The sequence below is a fragment of the Zootoca vivipara genome, chromosome 2, assembly GCF_963506605.1.
Source record: "Zootoca vivipara chromosome 2, rZooViv1.1, whole genome shotgun sequence".
NCBI classification, from domain to species: Eukaryota; Metazoa; Chordata; class Lepidosauria; order Squamata; family Lacertidae; genus Zootoca; species Zootoca vivipara.
In genome coordinates, this window is record NC_083277.1 from 113,409,019 (window position 1) to 113,431,144 (window position 22,126).

Below are 22,126 nucleotides of genomic sequence, written 5' to 3' on the forward strand. Positions count from 1 at the left end.
ACCCCAGCTCCTCTCCACCAAGTCTCTCCTCATCCAAGAGGGTCCGCACAGCCTACACCCAAACGCAGCTGGTGGAACTGGAGAAAGAGTTCCATTTCAATAGATACCTCTGTCGGCCACGCAGGCTGGAAATGGCCCGGCTTCTGAGGCTCTCTGAGAGGCAAATCAAGATCTGGTTCCAGAACAGAAGGATGAAGTATAAGAAAGACAGCAGGGTCAAGGGGACCTTTGGGAAGTCCCTGAGCAAAAGTCCTCAAGTGAGTGACTATTTCAGTCAAATGGAGGCTGAGTATGATACGGCCACACCAAGTTCATGTAGCAAGGCCCAGGGAGGGGTCTATAGCTATACAGACCCTCTCTTTGACAGCCCCTTAACGTCCATCTCCTTGGAGTATGGCCCCCTTTCTCTGCAAGGAGACAGTCCTCATTATGGACCTCCAGTTCTGCAAGGGAGTCCAAGTGAAGTGGAAGAAAATTACCTGGGAAATATGCCCGAGGCTGACTCACTCTTCAGCTTCCCTGACTGTTCCTCTGCAAACCTGGACTACAGCTGTGTTGCCGAAATCCCCAGTCATCACCAGCTTGGGCTGTCCAACTCACATCCCATTTACACAGATTTAGCAACACATCCTGTGCCTCAGGGAGATTCTCAGGGACCTGTAAATCTTATGCATCTGTGAGGGCTCTCTCTGCCATGGAAACCAAGCAGGGGAAATTGCTACAGTCCTATTATCTCATTAAAAAAAGGAAAAAACCCTCTAAGTGCAACCAACAGCATTTCTCTCCCCCAACCCCCCTCCAACCGCCCACCACTCCTATCGGCCCACCCATTACCTCCCATTTATTTAACTGTACAGGGCGTTCGTTGGTGGGGGAGGGGCTGCTGCTGGATGTTGCAAAGTTGACAATTCACTCAAAGCAAGGCTGTCTTCAAACCAAACCTAAGGCAGTCTATGCACTGCATTTTTAAACATCCGTTTTGTAAAGAGGGCTTTGTGAATGATATCGCAAAGGAAGGCAGTGTGGGTCTCAGTTGTTCAGCAGCTATTGGCCTCACGATCCTCTCGGAAAAGGGGAGAAATCCGGTTGATCATAGTTGCTCTGGTTTTCAGGCATTCATTTCAGAACGTGAGAGACCTTGCCACCCCATACAAGTCAACTCAGAAGCAAGTCTTGTTGAGTTCAATTGGGTTTACTCCTAGAAGAGTAGATGTAGAATTGCAACCTAAGTGTGGATGTTTCAAAGTCCAGTTCTTTGCCTATTCCATTCCAAAGGTTTAGCACTTCACAGGGTGAACAGCAGACACCTTGCCCTAAGAGCAGGGATCTTTTAAGGTCCAATATCTTTCTACAGGAAAGCACAGATGACCATTTACCAACCACCATAGTCCTGGTGGCTAGTGCCCACTGGCACTGGTGGGTCCTCACTATGGCCCCATGTGAGCCAAGAGTAGACTCAGAACTCCTGTGAAGGGGTCCAGCCCAGATTGGCAGTAGTAGTCAAGCTGTTTCTCCAAGAAAGTTTGCCCATCAGTACTGATCTTCTGACCGAGAAATCCCAATGAGCCACGGATGAACCCCAGGTACCATAGACCATAGTTTGAAAAGCCATTGCCGTATGTTGCTATTGTCTAAGCCTCGTCGAAATATTTTCTGACAGAATTGTGGTGCCAATGCAGCAAGAATAGGCAAGGTGTATATTCCTCCTTCCTCTTTCATCCCTTGCCAGGGTGTTACCACCCCTATGTAAGAACCTAGAGCTATCAGGGAAGCCCACCCCAAGAAACCCTGTTGCAGAGAGCCCATATCTCCAGAACTCACGAAATCTTTGACAATAAGCATCTCCCAATGCATGCCTAACATAAAAGATAACACTTGAAATTCCACACCTGTATCTTAAAAAAACCCCTGATCCAGCTCCAATACTGAAATCACCTGCTTGTTGTAGTTCCTGGACAAGTGAATGGCTGCCTCTGAGGGCTATTGTCTTGCCATCAGGCGCGGCTACTGAATGCGTCTCGGGAGAACCAGCTCGCAACCTCGCTGCTATAGCAGTGAGCAATGTTTTCACTGCACGCTACACGTCACCGATGGTTTATTTTTAATGATTGCTTGGCTCTTGGCATCTATTTTAATGTACTGTTTTGATACTGGAAATAAAGAGGCTTTTTAAAAACAGCACCGGGAGATTTTCTTGGCGTAGGCAGACTAGCTTTTCTCCATGAACACTGCTCTGTTGTTCTTAGAATCACTTTGCCATCTTGTAGTTTACTAGGGGCTGGGCCTCACCCTTCCCTCACCCCCATTAATCATCGAGACAGCACGTACTTCAGAAGGCCTCCAGCTCTTTCATCTCCCAGTTAGTATGCAGCTTTGGAGCTTAGCCTGCTTGTGCATTTCTCCCCCCCCACCTCCTAAACTGGCCCCTGCCTTCCATTAAACCTCTTCCATTTCCTTGGACTACAAGTTAGCAGGACCTTCTATCCTCCTTTAAGCGGCTTCTGGTAGGGCAAGTATCAGTCAAGAGAGTTTAGTGGTAAGATGCAAGGTCCAGTTTGCAAAAGAATCCAGCTTGCATGGTTTCATGGTGATGGGAGGTGCTTCTTTTGGTGCCAAAATAAAGAACCAGTTTCTTCTGATAACCCAGCTTGAGGCTTTGCCCTTGTACTACCTGCTGACTACCAGTTGCCCTTGGTGCACCAGTATGAACATTTAGAAAACTCTAATGTGTGTGTTAAAAACACAGTTGTTGAGGGCCCAGCATCAGTTGCCCCTGTTAGAATGAAAGTGCTAAACCTGAAATGAAATATTTTTGGTCAAATTTGAAATCCAGATGCAAAAAATAAACATAAAAATTCAAGCGTGACGCTGTGAATTTCAAACACTGTCTGATTTCACTTTTGAAATTCAGCCAGTATTTAGCACCTACTAGCCCATTTGGTTTCAGTCTTAAAATTCCACTATGCTACATGTTAAAACCTCTCCAATTTAAACTATTTTTTAAAAAAAGGTTTAATTTTGGCTGGATCAGTCCCAATTCACTTGTGGATGAATTATCACGAAATGTTGTTAAAGATCAATCTTTCAATATTTTTTACACCTTTAAGAAGTATTATTAAATGCATCAGTCCTGCAGAATACATAGTCAGGGAACTACAATAATAAAAATGCAATTCCCACCTCCAAGTCAATTTGTCTCTAGGAGAATTTGAGAACACCATCATCACCCTGGCATGTTCTCAGTTCTATTTGCTATCTAGTGTGGAATAACAGATCTTGGAATGCAACAGTCTACAGGAATGTTTTAAGAGTATTTTGCATGGCAAAGTATCCCAAAGGTGTAATGCATAATTCTCAAATAATCTGGTGCAATAACTAACTATATTTGTGTGGTCATTTAGAAGGGTCATAGCTCAGAGGAAGTTTTCATGCTTTCATCTGTGGCATCTCCAGTTAAAAGGATATAGGGTACCAAAGTTGGGAGAGATGCCCAGTGTCACGATGGGTCAGTGTGTCTGGCCCATTGTTAACCAGAAGGTTGGTGGTTTGAGTCCACCCAGGGATGGCTGTGAGCAGGATTCCTGCATTGCTGGGCGTTGGACTAGATGATGCTTGGGGTTCCTTCCAACTCTGTGATTCTGTGATATTCGCCACCAGAGACTGTGAAGAGCCACTGAAATAGACATGGGATGAGTATGTGGTTGGACTACAACTCTCATTGTCTCTCATTATTCATGCTGAATGGGGGTTGATGGGAATAACAGTCTGCATAGGCACCAGGTTTTCCATCCCTGGAGTAGAAGTGGGCTAGATGGACTCAATGTTTAATTCAACACAAGGTAGCTTCCCATGTTCATCTGGAAATCTCATCTTTCTGTTTTTCATGCGCCTGTAATGCATCGCAACCCACATGCTGTGCTCTAGTGGATGGTGATTGTTGGCATGGGGCAAGGTGAACATTGGGGTATAGTAGAGCACAGGTTTCACCGGAGGGTCTAAGCAGATGGAAACAGCACACAAGTTTCTTCATGCTTCCAGCGTGGCCCACATGTCTCAGTAGCTACTGCAACTAAGTACTGCAGAGGACTGGGTGAGGGTGGAGGTGGTGGGGGATGCCTTGGGTGGTATTCAGCTACATTTTTGCACAAGCACAATGCTTTCCTCCCCTGCATGAGTCCCATACCACCTCCCAAATATGCTCTAGAGGGTTGGGGGGGAGGTGAGGGGGAGATTGTTCCATTGAGCAAGGGAAAAAAATACAGGCAACCCCCCATTTACCTAGGGGTTATGTTCTGAGGCATCGTGCACACCAGTGAAATCACGTATATTTGAAACATCATTGAAAAAGCCTTCAAATGCCCTGTTCCATCCCTGCCCTGCCTCTGCCCTGCCCTGCCCCCTTTTGTGATGTTTTTGTGACTTTTGGGGTCACTTCCGGGTTTGGTGCAATGCACATATGCGCGGTTGCACATATTGAATGTGAATAAATGGGGGGTTGCCTGTATGCCAATGGAACAATTTGCTGAGTGCTACATTGAATACAACCTTTTATTTCCAGATAACAACCTTCTCCAACCTTGGGTCCCCAGATGTGTTTGGACTATAACCCTCATAATCCCTGATCATTCATTACACTGACTGTGAGTGATGGGAATTGTAGTCTAAGTGCTCAACAACACCTGAGGACCCTTCCTGCACTTTTCCATATAGCCCCTTACAGCTCTAGTAGGGACTCTATCAAATTGGGGTCCCTTGGCTCTTGATATGGACTCATGATGGGACTACATAAGCCAAGCCTGAAATCTGTCGATGGTCGCAATTAGCCTCAAAAGTTTCTTGTGTGAAACCAGTTTAGAAACAGTGACACCACTGTCCCTCCTTTGATTCTCAGTGGACATTTCTTCACTGAAATGGAATTGCATCTTTTAAAGCATGGGTAGGTAAACTAAGGCCCGGGGGCCAGACCTGGACAAAATCGCCTTCTAAATCCAGCCCACGGACGGTCTAGGAATCAGCGTGTTTTTACATGAGTAGAATGTGTCCTTTTATTTAAAATGCATCTCTGGGTTATTTGTGGGGCATAGGAATTCGTTCACCCCCCCCCAAAAAATATAGTCCAGCCCCCCACAAGGTCTGAGAGGCAGTGAACTGGCCCCCTGCTGAAAACGTTTGCTGACCCCAGTTTTAAAGGCAAAGGTAGGCAACCTCAGGCATGGGGCCTGTTCCTCCAGGCCTCCCTGCCCAGATTTTGGGGCTCTGCTCCTAGCGGTACCACTCAATGGTCCTGCTCCACATTCTCCTCCTTTTAAACCAGTGGTTTTCAACCAGTGTGCTGTGGCACCCTGGGGTGCCTTGAATGATGGGTGCCATTGGCAACACTGGCCCCTGTCCCTCTTTTCTTCCCTCCCTCGTCTGATGCCTTCTCGTGTGTCTACCTTCCAAAGGCTTCCACAGCTGTTTGTTGCGGCAGCCCTGGCTACAAGTTCCGCAGGAGAATGGTGCCTCTGGGGCTGGCCAGGAGGTGCTTCCCAGGCCCCTGTGGGGCAGTGTGAGGAGGCACCTCTCTTTGGGGTCTGGGGAGAGGCAGCTCAGAGACCAGGGGCAGCAGCTGGAGAGGGGAGAGGAGAGGAGGCTGAAGGAACACTCCACTAGGGAAGGTGTTTGAAAAAGGGTGAGAGGCTGCCAGCTCTGCAGGCAAGGGGTGACACAACTGAGCTGCTGAGCCCCACAGGGGAGCAGCAGAAAGAAAGGTCAAGGGAGCTGTGGACTCAAAAAGGTTGAAAACCCCTGCCTTAAACTACAAGAAGGCCTCTTGTTTTTCAGGATGGAGGGATGTGGGTGTGAAGAAAGTTGAGCTCTGACTATTGCATGACTGGAATATTGTCTACTCTACAAAGGTATACGTCAAGGGTCAGAAAACTTTTTCAGCAGGGGGCCGGTTCACTGTCCCTCAGACCTTGTGGGGGGCCGGACTATATTTTGAAAAAAATATATGAACAATTTCCTATGCCCCACAAATAACCCAGAGATGCATTTTAAATAAAAGGACACATTCTACTCATGTAAAAACATGCTGATTTCCGGACCATCCGCGGGCCGGATTTAGAAGGCGATTGGGCCGCATCCGGCCCACGGGCCTTAGTTTGGGGACCCTTGGTGTACGTCATTTCCCTACTGGCACACGACCGCTGGAAAGCTGTCCATTAAGGAATATGGCATACCCTCCAACATTTCTCTGATGAAGATAGGGATGTCCTAAGGAAACGTGGGACATTTTGGATAAAATCAGAAATTGGGATGGCTTCTGTAAATCTGGGACTGACCCTGGAAAATAGGAACATTTGGAGGTCAGATATGTTCCTGAGGCTGAAGGAATATGACTCTATCCCCCACATCTGAGGGGGACACTGAGGTCCAGCGCTGAGGGCCTTCTGGCGGTTCCCTCGTTGCGAGAAGCCAAGTTGCAGGGAACCAGGCAGAGGGCCTTCTCGGTGGTGGCACCCACCCTGTGGAACGCCCTCCCATCAGATGTCAAAGAGAAAAACAGCTACCAGATTTTTAGAAGACATCTGAAGGCAGCCCTGTTTAGGGAGGCTTTTAATGTTTAATAGATTATTTTATTTCATTTTTCTGTTGGAAGCCGCCCAGAGTGGCTGGGGAAACACAGCCAGATGGGCGGGGTATAAATAATAAATTATATTATTACTAGTATCATGAAGCCCGTTAAAATAACGGGTGCTAGAGGAGACCTGTTGCTCTAGCAACCTCAGGGACATGCGCAGAGCTGATGAAGCGGCGGGTCTGCGCTCCAAGTCCCAACGGATAGAACTGACCCGATGGGGTGGGAGTTAGGAGAAGGCCTCGCTTTCTTTCCTCCTCCACCGAGGCCAGCAAACGGCCCTACGAATTCCCTTCCCGGACCTCCTACCTTAGCCCGGCTCGAGTGCCGCAGCGGCCTGCCCGCCTCATTCTCTCTCCCGCCGGCATCGCTCCTCGCACGGATGAGCCGCCGAGCCGCACCCTGAGGAGGCCGCGCCTGCCTCTCCTGTCAGTGCCTACAAAGAAGCAGCAGCAGCAACAGCGCCCGGCGAAGGGGAACGGGCGGTCCTCGTGCCTGCCTCACCGCCTCAGCCTGGCTTGTCTCCCTGCCGGGCCGAGCGGACACCAAGCTCCCCTCTCCGAAGTGTCTCTGCGCTCCAAGTCCCAACGGCTGTCCGTGGGGCACATGCGCAGTAGCGCAATCCCATGGACACACGGACTGGACGCAGAGACACTTGGATATTATTATATAGGATTATTATTAGTCTCAAGTCTATCCAAACAGCTCTTAATTTTAGTAAAATAATAATAATTCTGGCCTATACCACTTTTATCTGTAAGTGGGGAATTGCATGACTGAATGGTCCACACCACACATTCAAAGCATATTTCCCCCCTCCCAAAGAATCATGGGAACTGTAGTTTGTAGTTTGTTAAGGCTGCTGGAGCTTGCTGCTCTGGGAGGGCTAAACTACAGTTTCCAGGATTCTTTTTTGGGGGTGTGTGTGTGTGAGAGAGAGATGCTTTAAATATATGGTGGTGGTGTGAATGTTTCAGTCTGAAGGCAGAACTTAATCAGGCCCCTGCCCTGTGGATGTGTTTTTTTAAAGAGAGTGTGCTGCGTGTAACCTGGACTTGACTGCTAAGTTCTGCTGCCAGACTAATCAAAGCTCTGAATCAGAAAGGGCGAGAGAAGGTAGAGTTAATTTTCTAAAGTCTACCAGCTTCCCCATCTTATTGGGAAGAGAGAGAGAGAGAGAGAGAGAGAGAGAGAGAGAGAGATCTTTGCTGAGGCTGCTGTGATAACAACTCTCTTCCTGTAAGGAGACCTTTGAAGAAAATGCAGAGGTTGCAAACATTAAGTATCCGTGAAACAACAACGGAGGCAGCTTTGCTGCACAAAATGAAAATGCGGCGGTGCAGATAAATGTAAAACACATTGCAGCGGCTCTGGTTCTTTCCCGTGGCATGAGGCAATTACGATAACACAACTTTCCACTGTATTTTATTGTATCTCCCCCTCAAAAGATGAATAGCCTACCGGCACAATCTACATATTGTAATTAACTGATAAATATTTAATAAGGGCAAGAACTTTATCCTTTCTTGGCTTTCCAGCAAAAAACTGGAAAGTGGGTAAACATACATAAAAAAAATAAACATTCCTTGCCCACCCCCCTCTTTTTCCCCCCTTAGTGGTTTGAAAGCTAGAACCTATCAGTGCATTTATAAAATAAGTAAGAAAGAATATATCAGGGAGCAGAATGCAAAGGAAATATAAAAGGAGAAATTAGAAGAGGGGGAGAGGTAAATTTGCTGACATAAGCACACATCTCCAGATTGTAATCTGAAATAAAATAGCAGGAGTTTAGACAGCCAGAGGATGAATCTTAGGTTAAATTGTTATTTACAGAAGAGCAAAGAGTGGAGCAGAAAGCAAAGGGACCCTACAGCACTAGCCCTCAATCTCTGCTAGGCGAAGTTTAATTATGAATTACTGTGAAATAAAGGCAGGGGCGGGTCAATCCCTATTGCTGCTTTAGGCAAAACTTTGTTTTATTTCGGTTTTATGTCTAGAGAGTCAGTGTGCCAGAGTGCTTAGAGTGTTGGACTTTGACCTCAAAGCCCCACACATTCACTTATGCTCACTTACCTGGGAGTAGGTCCCATCGAGCGAATGGGGTTTATTTCTGAATAAACATGCAGGACAGTGCATTGTAAGCGGGTTTGTGGCAGTCGGCTTAACCTCCCTCATAGGATTGTCGTGAGGATAATGCGGGAGAATCGTCTGCACTGTCTGGAGGTCTTTGGGGAAAAGTAGGATTAAAATGTTGTTGCCCTCTTGCCGCCAAAGGAACCTTCTATTTGGCATTTGGCTTTCCTGATTATATACCCTTTCTTATGTTTTGTTAAGTGAATTGTGCAAGGAGAAGAGGCTGGGAACTGGGGAAACAGAACTAATGAAGCATAGGCTCCCTGTTCTGAGGTTCTAGATCCAAGCGCATTAGTGCCCCTGCCTTTCAGGATTTCCTAGAGTCATCTGACACCTCAAATTCCGATGGCCCTGGCAGCTGTCTGTACTGTGTCGGGCTGACCCCGAGAAATTCTGTACATGCTCAGGAGCACCCTTTCCCTCTCCAGCCAGCCTGATTGGCATGTTTGCTAATTCAGTGTGTGAAATAAGATGTTCAGAAGATAATACAGCCTCGTGAAACGCACTTGTGGATACGTCACGGGGAAATCTGGAGCTTGGCATGTGCTCTGATGTGCACGCATGGAACTCCTGTGTGAGCACCGTTTAATTCTCCATTTAGAATGGCAGTTCTGCGCACATGCCAGAGATTATGCATGGTTTCAAGAGTAGGATGGTGAATTCACCTGTGTGCATACATTTTCATTTGTGTGCCAGTTTCTCCATTCCCATCTGTGCTCAAATTGTTGCCATAAACCTTGCAAAGGCACATGCTTTCTAAGGGGATGGTCACGATGATAAAAGAAATAAATTCATGTACATCAAAGTACATCAAAGATCGTGAGAAAAATATGAAATCTCTTATTTCAAAACATGTGTTTTAATCTTCATATGTTTTCGACAGATCGGATGAGGTCCTTAATTATGACCTTTGAATTATTGGGATTGGCCGTGTTGTACTCAAAATAGAATGGGGTGGCTTTTATTTGTTAATCTGATACTATGAACTCAATCAATCAATCAATCAATCAATCAATCAGAGACTTAATAGGAACAACAAGAATAATAGTGACTTGCAGTGCACAGTGTCCTTTGCACAGTGTCCTTATCTTTCAGACTTACTTAAAAGAAGCAGCGGCTTAAAAATCCGGAGTGAATTAAATCTGAAATCAGCAGTTCCATGGGAAAACAAGCTGCAGACTGACCAGATGAATTCTGCATTGCTTTAATCATTTTAACCACCTTCTAGAGCCTTATCTAACATAGGGGGGGCAGATGTAAAAGAAGAGGGCATGACTTTGGCACCCTTAACAATTCCGCAGAAGAAGTAATTTCAGCAGGCATAGCTTATGTTGTCATTAAGTCTGTCTGCAGCTTTGCAACTGGCCACCCTATAAATGATAGGTTACAGTTCTGGGTTATTTCACCAAGGAAAACAGAATTTCCCTAACATAAGATATCTTTTATGAATTCAAGATGCCAGTGATATTCTGTCAACCCAGTCCAGGAAACCAAGAGCAGAGAAGGAATCCGTATATACCATCTTGAATTTTAAGAAAGAATACCAAATTTATGGCTTGCACGTGGGCACAGACTCATAACAGTTCCAGTGAGATCAACAAAATGGAGAAGAAGGTTTTGTACTTAGGTACTACCTCAAGGCTTACCCATTATGTTTTACCTCTTGATTGCTTTAACAAAAAGTACCTCCAGTGGATTTCATGGCAGGGGGCGTAATCATTATCATTTATATCATTTCCACTGGCAAGTTATCATCTGAAGAACATTTAATATTCCTTTTTTTAGCATCCAAACTACTTTACTTATCTTTGTAATAATCCTTACAACAGCCCTGTAGAGTAGCTCATATGACAGATATGGGGGGTTAAGGTCACAGGTACAATGCACATTTAAAGCACATGGCTTTCCCCAGTGAATCCTGTGAACTGCAGTCTGCCCCTCACAGAGCTACAATTCCAGGTACCCTTAAAACCACAGTTCCCAAGATTCTTGGGAGTGTGACCTTAAGTGAATAAGATCTTCTCTGAGACCGCCCTAGGGAGTTCATAGCTGAAGTAAGATTTGACTGCATGGGTTGGGGTTCAATCTGTGATCTTCATCACTGTGCTTATGCCAGTTCTGGCAAACAGCAAACAGTGGTATATGGCAGAGAGAGCGTTGGTTCAGAATCCTTCCACAGCCATCCTAAGTTGGCCCATACCTTTATGAGTACAGTACCAACAAAAATGTTGTGAAATAGTGACAGACATTTGAGTTCTCCAGAACTCTTCATCAAGCTGGATGGAACATGAAGCAGGGAATGAGGAAAAATAAAAATACAAAAAATTAAGCTGGATGTTATATTGATGGGACCACAGCATCCAACCTAGGTTTTATGTTCCTAATTCCCTCCTTGTCTGCCCACCTCCTGCTTTGTGTAACATCTGAAGCTCCCCACTATTTTGTGACATTTCCATTGGGAGGTATTGCCAATGATGGAATTTTAGAGGTCTTTTCTTATGGGATCCATGTTTGCTTTTTGTGTCACTCTGTCATGATGAAGCTCGTTTTCCCCTTGAAGGAAGGGGTAGGATTTAAACACATGATAAATAAATTAACATGGGCATAATGACCTCGCCCCCATTGCAATTGCACTTATCCTCATTCAAAACATTTTGACTCTCAAATGTGGCACATGTGAGTGATTGCCTAGTCAAATTTTGATTTATGGCTGTAGATACCGGTAGCATGACATTTGACAGTCACAATGAAGTTGGGCTTCTTTGGCCTGCTTCCTTGTTTCCCATCTTTTAATCTTCTTGGATGGCTTTAAAAGAGGATTGGACAAATTCGCGGAGGAGAAGACTCTCAAGGGCTACCAGCCATGATGACTGTGCTCTGTCTCCACAGTCAGAGGCAGCAATGCTTATGGAAACTGCAGGAAGGGAGGCGCTTGTGCTCGGATTCTGTTTGATCGTATCACACAGAGGCATCTGGTTGGCCACTGTGAGAACAGGATACTGGACTAGATGGCTCTTCTTAAGTTAGCAATTGAGTCATCACATTTTGAAATCCCCCTGTGCTCTCCTTGGGCAGCTTCAATAGGAGATCTTCCTGGTGTGGGAATGTTAGGGATGTGGATTAGGATATATTGTTAGATAGATCCTATCCAAGCTTGTGTTAGCAAGCTTCCAATATCAGCAGAGTTTCTGCCACGTAAAGCAGTGCTACTTTCCAACAACTCTTTCCCTATTGGTTTTCCTGTGGCTCGAGAGTTTGCGAGCTATGTGAAGCATACGGGAGCATAATTGAAGTCCATAAACCACCCTCTTCCTTGTCTTGCATAATTCAGGGACACATTGCAACTATTGCAGGGTAGAATCTTTAAATGCTGTTTGTTAATGTCTTTCTCAAAGTTCGTATCGCTTGTGCAGTCACCCCTACCTTCCTGCAGTGTTCTGATGCATGTATTTTCAGGAAAATGTCTGCTATAAGCGAATTATAACTCCATTCCTGGAATTAAATCAAAATTCAGCACTAACTCAATTGTATCTCACATGACAGAAAGGTCAAGAGGGATCCTTGGTCCATTGCAGGCGCAGGATTTCAGTAATGAATGTTTCAGCAGCCCTTACACACCCCCCCCCCCAATACTAATGGGCAAAGCTATAACCACAGCTTGCAAATGGCTTGCTACAAAGGCCTCCACTGGCGCTTGAGAGGAGTAATGCTACTCCCTGTTCCATATATTTGATTTTTGTCTGTATTGTACTCAGTGTCTGCAGTGCTCTGAGCCTAGTTGACTTCTGTCATCAAGCTCAAAGATGTGTTTGGTTTCACAGATAGGCTAAAGCAATCTGCTGCCAGAACGCTAAAGGGAGGCAAAAATGTCTCTGTGTATCTATGCATGTTTTAAAAAACAAGTAACTGGATATATTTTTTCAAGGGGTGCTGAGGGTAAAAATGCAAAAAAGAAGGGTTTTCCAATACTACTGGAAATGTTCCTGAAAAAAAGGGAGTAGGTTTGGCTGAGTCCTAATGGGAAAGGTTCGTGTTTTATGAAGAACCAGAACGGCATGCCACTTTAAGGCAGCCTCAATTTGCCTAGTCTGTACAATGGAACCAATAACAACCTACTATAGAAACAGTCTAAAGCAGGAGGTGAGGAATTGCCAGCCCGGCGGTGTAATTAGACCCACCTGGCCACTTTGCCCAAGCCTGCCAATCGCCTAAAGCAAGGTGAATTTCCATCGGAGGAGAGGATGTTGGTCATTGATGGTGCTTAGAAATATTGGTTGATTTTCAAATGTGCAATTCAAATAGGTAGTGGGCAAGAAGACACACAAAGGGACAGTGCTATTCTAGGATGGTAGCAATACATCTCTTCTGCCTACTTGGCTGCAAAAAATGTAGAATTGCTTTCTCTGGCTAAATTCAAACTCCACCCCATCACTTTCTTTTGCAGTTCTCCTGGGAGACACATATCTCCCAATGAGCAAACCAGTTTCACCACCTTCTCCCACCTGTCAGTTAATTGTAGTTTTAGGCACCTTCCATAGTGAGGTTTAGATAGGCTTTCCACCTGTTCCTTATTTCAATAAATGGCTCCTTATTTAGTAATATGAAACATTAATGCTAAACAAGGAACTGTTTCCTGAAATAAGGAACAGGTTACTAGCCTAGACTTTGGTAAGAACTTGCCAGGTTAGCTATTAGTAGCCCTTAAGGAACCCCCAATCAACTACCAGGGCATAGCTGTCAAGTTCTCTCTTTTTTAAAGGGAAATTCCCTTATGCTGAATAGGCTTCCTCGCGAGAAAAGGGAAAACTTGACAGCTATGTACCAGGGTCATTTTATAATAGTTTTTTATGAGGTTGTGGTTGCCAGACTTCTAATCCCTATAATCCTAGCAAGTGTTAAAATACAAGCCAGGCTAGCTTCCTCATCAGGTAGTGCTCATCTTAATGGCCTGGGTGAAGGGCCATTACGAAAACAAAGGAAAGGTGATGAGCCATTGGGAGAAGCGGCTCTGTGCCAGACAGCAAATGAACCCCTCTTCCAGCTCACAGGTAGTGAGAAGGACGAAGCCAGAGCTTAGAGTTGAAAAGTGTGTGAAATGTGACCTAGAGGGGGAAAAAACTGCATGCAGAGAGGCAGAACACAATGTTTGATGTGGAATCAAAGGCAGCAGCTATGGGAGAAACAAGCCCCTCTTGGGATGTTAATGCAGTGAACCGCTCTGTCATAGGCGCAGGTTGTATATATGTGTAAATAAACACATCACAAGGACACCAAAGTCTCAGCTGTGCCTCACTCCCAAAAGGAAATATGAACCTTGGGTGAGTGCCAGGAACCCCTGGAATCTCGCACCGCTCAAAGATTGGGGTGGCATGCAAATAATATTTTATAAATTCAGATGCAAAAAACGTCATCGTCAAGCACAACCCTTTTTCCTGGTAGCAAACATGGAAATGGAAGCCTGTTCCTTTTTGGTCTCCCCTACTATACTTAATGCAGGAAAATCCAGTCATTTATATACAGTGGACCCTCGGTTTATGTTACCTTCGGGTAATGTAATCTTCAGGTTGCGAACATGGCAAACCCGGAAGTGGGTTTGTCGCTTCCATGTGTGCAGAAGTGCTCTGCGTGCTTTGCGCATGTGCAGAAGTGCTCTGCGGTGCCGTGCGTGTGTGCAGCAGCAGTCCTCCGGTTACGAAATCTTTGGGATATGGCCAGGCCTCCTGAACGGTCCGGATCCCGTTCATAACCAGAGGTTCCACTGTATATGTATATGAGCACCATTCACAATTGACAATACTACATCAACATCATTTTGTGCTTTCTACACTTGAGATTATTATTTATTTTCCTTACATTTATATTCTGTCGTCCATCTCTCACGAAGCCCAAGGTGGATTATAAAGTGGATTTGCACTTGTGCAACAAAGCCCAAGGTGGATTTGCACTTGTGCAACGGGACTTCCCGGACCACACCCTCCCTAAATCTGTTCCGGAGGCTTGGGGGACCCTTTAGAACAGATTCAGCTTTGAGTCATGTGCCCAAGTCATGAGAAATCATCTGAACACATGAAAGAATTGGTCCATTGATACTACGGTAAACAGTGTGGGGTACTGCCATGAAGGGATGTAGTGTAAGCGCTAGAGATAGTACCTTTCTGCCCTTCTTTGCACTTCTTGCCATCTTGATGCCGCATCACACAGCGTTGCAGATGGATTCCTCCAAAAACCTGGTCCCAATCCCGTTGGTGCATAAACCCCAACTGATGGGCTATCCCACCAAATTTTGCTGTGAGACCGACAACACCGACTGCATCCCAGGGCAGTTAGTTTAGCGACAGACTGCTGAGGGTGTAAATAGAGTCATTTGGAAGATAATATCATCTGAGAGTAGTCAGATCATTACTATATAAATGCTCTGGAGTGACGATGAGGCAGTGGAAATGATACAGTCATCCAATAACAAGCATCACTTAGGATAATATGCGGCGCAATAGAACACCTATTTAGCATGCCGTAAAACCTCTTGGCTTTGTGTATGGAGATGCAGTGTCTCAGTGCCAGGCCACAGGAGCTGAGCAAACAGCGATAACAGCAATGCTAAATAAATAAATAGGCAGCCAAGTGTTTTATAAATCCTGGTTATTTATTGGCATGCCAGCCTCGCTTACCCGTTAAAAGAGGCCATGGCAAACGTCTGTGTAGCTCCACTGCAATGTCCAAGGAGGAGGAGGAGGAGCAGTCCTGCGATGCCGCCGCTGTTCTTTTGGTGAAGTTTAGCTCAACTAAACAGCGTGGATTTTTAATGTCGCATTCTAATTCTCCTATTACTGTCATAAAGCCATTTGTCAAATGCCCTGGGAGACTCCATGGACATCAGCCTTGCAATACTTTTTATTGCCGGACTAATCTTTACAGATCGAATTAAGACTGGGGGACTTTATCAGCGGATTGCACTGGGTGAAGGGTTACGTGTGTATTTCATTTGTTCTGCTATCAAAGGTGCCCAGGCCTTTGCTCCTGCCTACTGCCACCGAGGCCAAATATGCCCATTACTGTGTAATCAAATAGCCTTTAAGAGGTTCGCTCGGTGGGCTGATGCTTTGAATAAAGCAAGATGAATGTGGCATCCCTCTCCCCATCTGCAGAGCAGAGGCAATTGCTTTCCATCCCAATATTAATTCTCCTATTAAATTAAATAACACTAAGGGTTGCATAACATTCATTAAACATCACAGGCGCCTGGGCTCCCCACAGTGTCAATGCCTTCCTCGTAACACTGCATTAATTAGCAACAGGCAGGCAAGTTGTTCGTCTGCCTTTTCCTTATTAATTACCGGGTGAAATAAACAGACTTGTTAATATTATAATCCTGTTATTCTAATAAAGAGGGACAGAAGGGCTCTGTCGGTGGAGGCCATGTTGGGTTGAGAGAGGGGAAATTGGAGCACAGGGGGGGGGGGGAGAGAATAATTCATTCCATAGGGATAGCTGCATCACTGGATGATCTGCTTGCACAACTTAGGACCCAGCAAGTCAATACAGCCCCATAAGCTGCAACCTTCCAGATGTTTGGCAACCCCTCTTCTTCTTTTTTGGTCCAGTCTTGAGCAGGCAGCAAAGCTTTAGTGAGTCATGAGTTAGTCACTTTTCCTGTCTGGTGAGCTCCGCCTACTTCGATGGCTTTAAAAAGGGGATTAGACAAATTCATGGGATGAATAGGCTATCAGTGCCTACCAGGCACAATGCCTATATGCAGACTCCATCTAGCTCAGTGTTGGCTATGCTGGCTGGCAGTCATTCTCCAGGGTTTTCATCTAGAGACCTTTTCATCTAGCACTCTACCGATGTTACAGGGAGGCAAGGAATGGATCGATAGCAGAAGCAGGGATTCCCCCCAGCCAGAACTCACTGGAACTCAGTTCTGGCACCTCTCAGGTGGGCACCATTGCCATGATAAGAGAACAAGGGAGGCATTCATGGTGAGTTCCAGCACCTCCTTTCCTAGAAAAATAGCACTGCATAGAGGTAGGAGAAGGAGTTGAGTGGGTTCAAAGATGGAAATGGGATGTGTGAGAGAGTGGAATCACAGAGAGAGGAAGCACAGAGGGAGAACGTTATCTGGTGACTCCAGCCTGAAAGGGATGACTGGTGGGACTGTGTGTGAATGTATCCTGGGTGGGATCTGACCTGGATGCGTGGGAGCTGGGAAGCGACCAGAGACGGAATTGCTCCAGCACTGAGTTGGAGGAGATTCTATTTTGATGTTTCACCCAGGGCTCTTAAAATGTCTGATGCATGTATGTTGTACACAGTGATGGAAAAACAGCTGGCTATGGCCTCCAAGAGGTGCTATACACCTGAACCTGTTGTACCGGGTTCTGAAAAGCAGCTGGGGGCTGGGACCCCACACAGAAGTGATACCACTTGCCCACCCAGATCTCTAGACAGTGAAGTCCCTCACTGATGGGTTTCACTCAGTGCAGCTTAGCTGCAGTATGGGAGTGAGGAAGGCCCTGAACATACCTCTCCCCCTGCCTACCCACATTTGTGGTTGTGCTGCTCTGCCTCTTCCTCTTTCCTTCCAATTGGTTGGTAGGGGAGGGAGAAGCAGGACTGTGCTTACTGGTGGCAAAGGAAGGAACAGAGCCACATGGTGGGGGTCTCCTTCCTGCCTGAACACAGTCATTCATTGAATTTTGCATTTCTCTGAATTTTGCAGTACAGTTCTCCAGCCAAGTAATATATACACAAATGCATATAACAGGGCCTGGTGTGCTTAAAATATACACATTAGTGAAAATAACATAGAAAAATACATTACTGTATATTAGAGGAAAACACTTTGCAAAAAAAATGTGTGGATTGGACAAAATTGCATTTAAAATGTGTATAGTAGAAGAAATTCACACTAAAATGCGGGTGAATCTTCATTAGGACTTTTGAAACACACACATAAATATGTGGGAAAATGGGAACAGAGAACAAAATTGACAGGTTCACCCATCCCTAAATGGAAGGAAGGAGAGGAGGGGGGAAAGGAGAAAGTGGCTGGCTGGTCCTTTTGGTTGAGAAGTAACAAATGGTTTTCGTTTTGTTTTTTAGCAGGGAGGGCTCGTGAATGGATAAAGAAACAAGAATTAATCACAACATAGAATCTATTAAATTGGCTGCCATGGATTCACTTGATCTGAGGCTTGGCTTGCTTTGTGACCCAGAGCCATCTGCTTTGGGTAGATTTTGAGTCCTGTTTGTGCTGTTCACTAATTGTCTTGTGTCTCACTTCACCTGCTTATGCTAGGTACTCTTTCTTGTTTTGTGCCTGGGCTAGTCTGGAGTATGTTACAATTCTGTGCATACTTAAAGGTAAAAGTAAAGGGACCCCTGACTGTTAAGTCCAGTCGCGGACGACTCTGGGGTTGCGGCGCTCATCTCGCTTTACTGGCCGAGAGAGCCGGCGTACAGATTCCGGGTCATGTGGCCAGCATGAGTAAGCTGCTTCTGGTGAACCAGAGCAGCACACGGAAACGCCGTTTACCTTCCCACCGGAACAGTACCTATTTATCTACTTGCACTTTGACGTGCTTTCGTACTGCTAGGTTGGCAGGAGCAGGGACTGAGCAATGGGGGCTCACCCTGTCGCGGGGATTTGAACCGCCAACCTTCTGATCGGCAAGCCCTAGGCTCTGTGGTTTAACCCACAGCGCATACTTACTAGCAGCAATTCTTATGGAAATCAGTTGCACTTATTTCTGATTAAAGAACATGGATTGAAAGTGATCCCTCATGGATAAATGCAAGGCAAAAAAAACCCCAAAACAAAACCGGGGGTGAATATGTATAAGTCTATATATACTGCACTTTACAGCTTATATATGCATCATACCTCTGTTCTTTGGCTATGAGAGGCATGTCTTTTGCCCTATGGAAAAGGATGCAGGTGGAAATAAATTGCAGATGGTCTCAGGACTTAATCCACACATTGTGCAGGGCAACTTCCAGTGGGATCCAATCCCACTTCTAGAAAGTATCCATTTCCAAGGACAAGCCTTTCAGCACTGTGGACCCAATTCGGCAAGTTGCCTTTTTAGTTTCCCATTTGTATTAAAATATCCACAGAAGATGAAAAAGGGAAAGTGCTGTTGCTTAACGTAGCTCCAAATATTATTTACATGGGGCATCATAAATACCTTCCAACTTACCCTTATACCATCCTTGCAGAGAGAATAATAGAGTTAACTTTATTTTCTCTGCCTTCTAATTAAGGTTTCAATTTTTCTTCTAGAACATTTGTCAACTGTCTGTTTGCCCTAAACTTTAACAACATTGTTTAACTTGTCCGTACCTGCCACATTTAGTAACCATTCTCTAATCAATGGAATGTTCTATTTTCTCCAGCTAGGGGCAATTAAGATTTTGGCAAAACACATCCTCATAGGAGAGGTAACTGTTGACAGACTCTGGTGAATTCCATTATTTTTATTTATTTAGATGATGTATGTATGTATCATATTTCAATTCTTTATAGTCTTGTTTACAATATTTAGAAAAGAATTACAATCTTACAACAATGAAATGCTTTACATAATAAAGTAAAATAAATGCAAGACATCTTAGGAGGAGTCCAACCGCCTTTTAATCTTTCTATGTTTTACTTTGGATTTTGTTTTAAATTTATTTATTGCAAGGCATCCCAAGAAATTTATGTTGCTGGGTGGGATCATATGAGAAAACAGGAAGCTTCCTTATACTGAATCAGACCCTTGGTTCAACTCACTCAAATATTGTCCAGTCAGGGGCTCGCCATGGTTTCAGGCAGGGAATATTCCCAGATCAAACAGGAGATGTTGGGGATTGAACCTGCATGCAAAGAAGCTGCTCTACCACTCAACTACAGACCTTTCCCAATACAAATTTGGCAATGTCTTCAGATCACATACGCAGGGGCACAGTAGAGAAGGCTGTCCATGAAGCCTGCTGCCAATATTAAACCCAGCCAGATGGGTGGGGTATAAATAATACAGTTGTTGTTGTTGTTGTTGTTGTTGTTGTTGTTGTTGTTGTTGTTGTTGTTGTTGTTGTTGTTAAAAAATTATAGGATCTTTCAAATGATAGGCCAGAGGGCACAGCATTGATGCCTATCTGCTATTATTTAAAACAGCCAAAATAATTTAAACAGCCTCTCATAAACAAGCAATCAAATCTCTAGAAAACATCTAATAATCCCATTTTGAAGAAATTGTCTAGGGCAGGCATCCCCAAACTTTGGCCCTCCAGATGTTTTGGACTACAATTCCCATCATCCCTGACCACTGGTCCTCTTAGCTAGGGATCATGGGAGTTGTAGGCCAAAACATCTGGAGGGCCACAGTTTGGGGATGCCTGGTCTAGGGGTTCAGCAGTGAACTTTGGCATTAAGATGAGTTGTGGGGCCCTGCATGCGTAGATTGTTGGGTCATATTTCCACAGAAATTGTTGACAATTGTTAAGAATTCAGCTTATCCTGGTCGAAATTTATTTATTTCAACTGCGTCAGACCAACACGGCTACCTACCTGAGCTTATCCTGGTGATATTCCTTGGTGATGCTTAACATAGCAGTGTTAGCTTTGTGACACCTATCTGCTTTTTGAATAACTGTCAAATGCCAACAGCATTCACTGGTGCACCTCTGAGAAAGCCAGCATTTATACGGGGAGAAAAATAACATTGGCATTCCCAAAGTGTGTGCTGAGTCGACATTTGTCTCTTTTTGGACTTTCACAGTAACTTATTCCATTTATCTTCAATCTGTCTCTTATTTATGCAAGGAAAATGTTAGGAAAGATGGGAATAAATCTAAAATGCCAATCCCAACTATCATTTCTCCCTTTGCCCAGTATGCATCATTCAATTCCGCCAGCTTGGAGCCAGTGGTCAGCCAAATAAATTGCCTTGCTTAAATGCAGGCAGAGTTGAACTTAGACCCAGTTTACACATTCAGCAGAATGCAGAAAGCTATTTTTAGACTATACCTCTTTAGGTTTCGGGGGAAGTGGGGAACTTGCATGGATGAATGCCGCCTTATGGGAAAATAAAACTCCCTCCATGTTGAAAATGAGTATGGGTTCCCCCCCTTTCCCCTGCCACACGTCTCCTTGGGTGCTTTCCCCCTCCATGAAGTAAGAGTTCTCCCTCTATGGGGGGAAGCATTTAAACATACAAAATTGTCACCTGCAGACTGAGGAGCTGCAGGCTGGAGAACAGCTGTAACACTTGATTCTATTCTATGTAGACACTGGGAGTGGAATTCAATGTCACAGGAATAGTATGAGAGGCTTCTCGTTCCATACCACACATTTAAAGCACATGGCTTTCCCCCCAAAGCATCCTGGGAATTGTAGTTTGTTAAAGGGTGCTGGGAATTGTAGCTCTGTGAGGGGTAAACTGTAGTTCACAGGATTCCTTGGGGGAAGCCGTGTATGATTTGGATGTGACCAAATCTGATAGTTATCTGTTTGCATCATTCATTCTGCTGACTTGGATTAAGACTACAATTGAGGGCCCATTCCAGGTATCTCTGTGTTGCTACATCTTAAAGGCTTCACGATGAGTTACTTTCTTGTGGTTTGTTTTCCTTTATTTTCCTTTCAATTTTCCAGGATTTAGCAGTTGATTCTTTTCCCGATGCTGCTGATGTAATGACACTCTTTCATCCAGAGGGTGGTGTCTAATAAAATATCTTGCCTTTTTTTTTACTTTTTAGCTTGGCAAGCCAATCCTGTGTTTGGTAGCCCTCTGCTTGTGGAAACATGTGGGGATATTCATTCTCTCTCTCTCTCTCTCTCTCTCTCTCTCTCTCTCTCTCTCTCTCTCTCTCTCTCTCTCTCTCTCTCTCTCTCTCTCTCTCTCTCTCTCTCTCTCTCCATTGATATACTGTACCACAGTATTAGGATATGTGAAAGGGCATCTTTTCAGTTCTTTGGAGAGGGCCATCTGATGGTTTCATTTTTGTTTGACGTTGCTGTGAAAGCTATAAGTAAGTCGCGGTTCATTGATGTTGAAAAGCAATCCAATTAACAACCCAAATATAAGAAAATACCCTTGGATTTACACAAATTAGCCCAGTGCTTTAATTCAACTGAGTCATTTTTTTTCTCAAAGGGTGGGGAATGTACGGCTTGCAAAAAATGCAAGATCTAAGTGCTTGCCCCGTGTAATCTCAAGGGTGTAATTTTCCCTCCCCTCTTTCTGAATGCACCATAAATGGCTATTTTAATTATATGTTCCTTGGATATAATGTAATGCGCTGACTAGCCTAAAAATAATGAAGTTCTACCCTACGATTCCATATTTAGAGTGCCTGTCTGAGGTTCATTGGTTAGGGAACCCTATTTCC

At 44.8% G+C, this 22,126-nt stretch overlaps 1 protein-coding gene across 1 annotated transcript in view; it reads left to right on the plus strand.

The window, feature by feature from the left end:
- Nucleotides 1–21,573, plus strand: part of LOC118076923 (homeobox protein Hox-D3-like) — a 35,210-nt gene extending 13,637 nt beyond the window's left edge. Inside the window, exon 2 of the mRNA XM_035100135.2 lies at nt 1–21,573. Within this exon, the coding sequence (XP_034956026.1) occupies nt 1–680 (680 nt within the window). The 3' untranslated portion in view covers nt 681–21,573.
- The last annotated feature ends 553 nt before the right edge of the window (nt 21,574–22,126 follow it).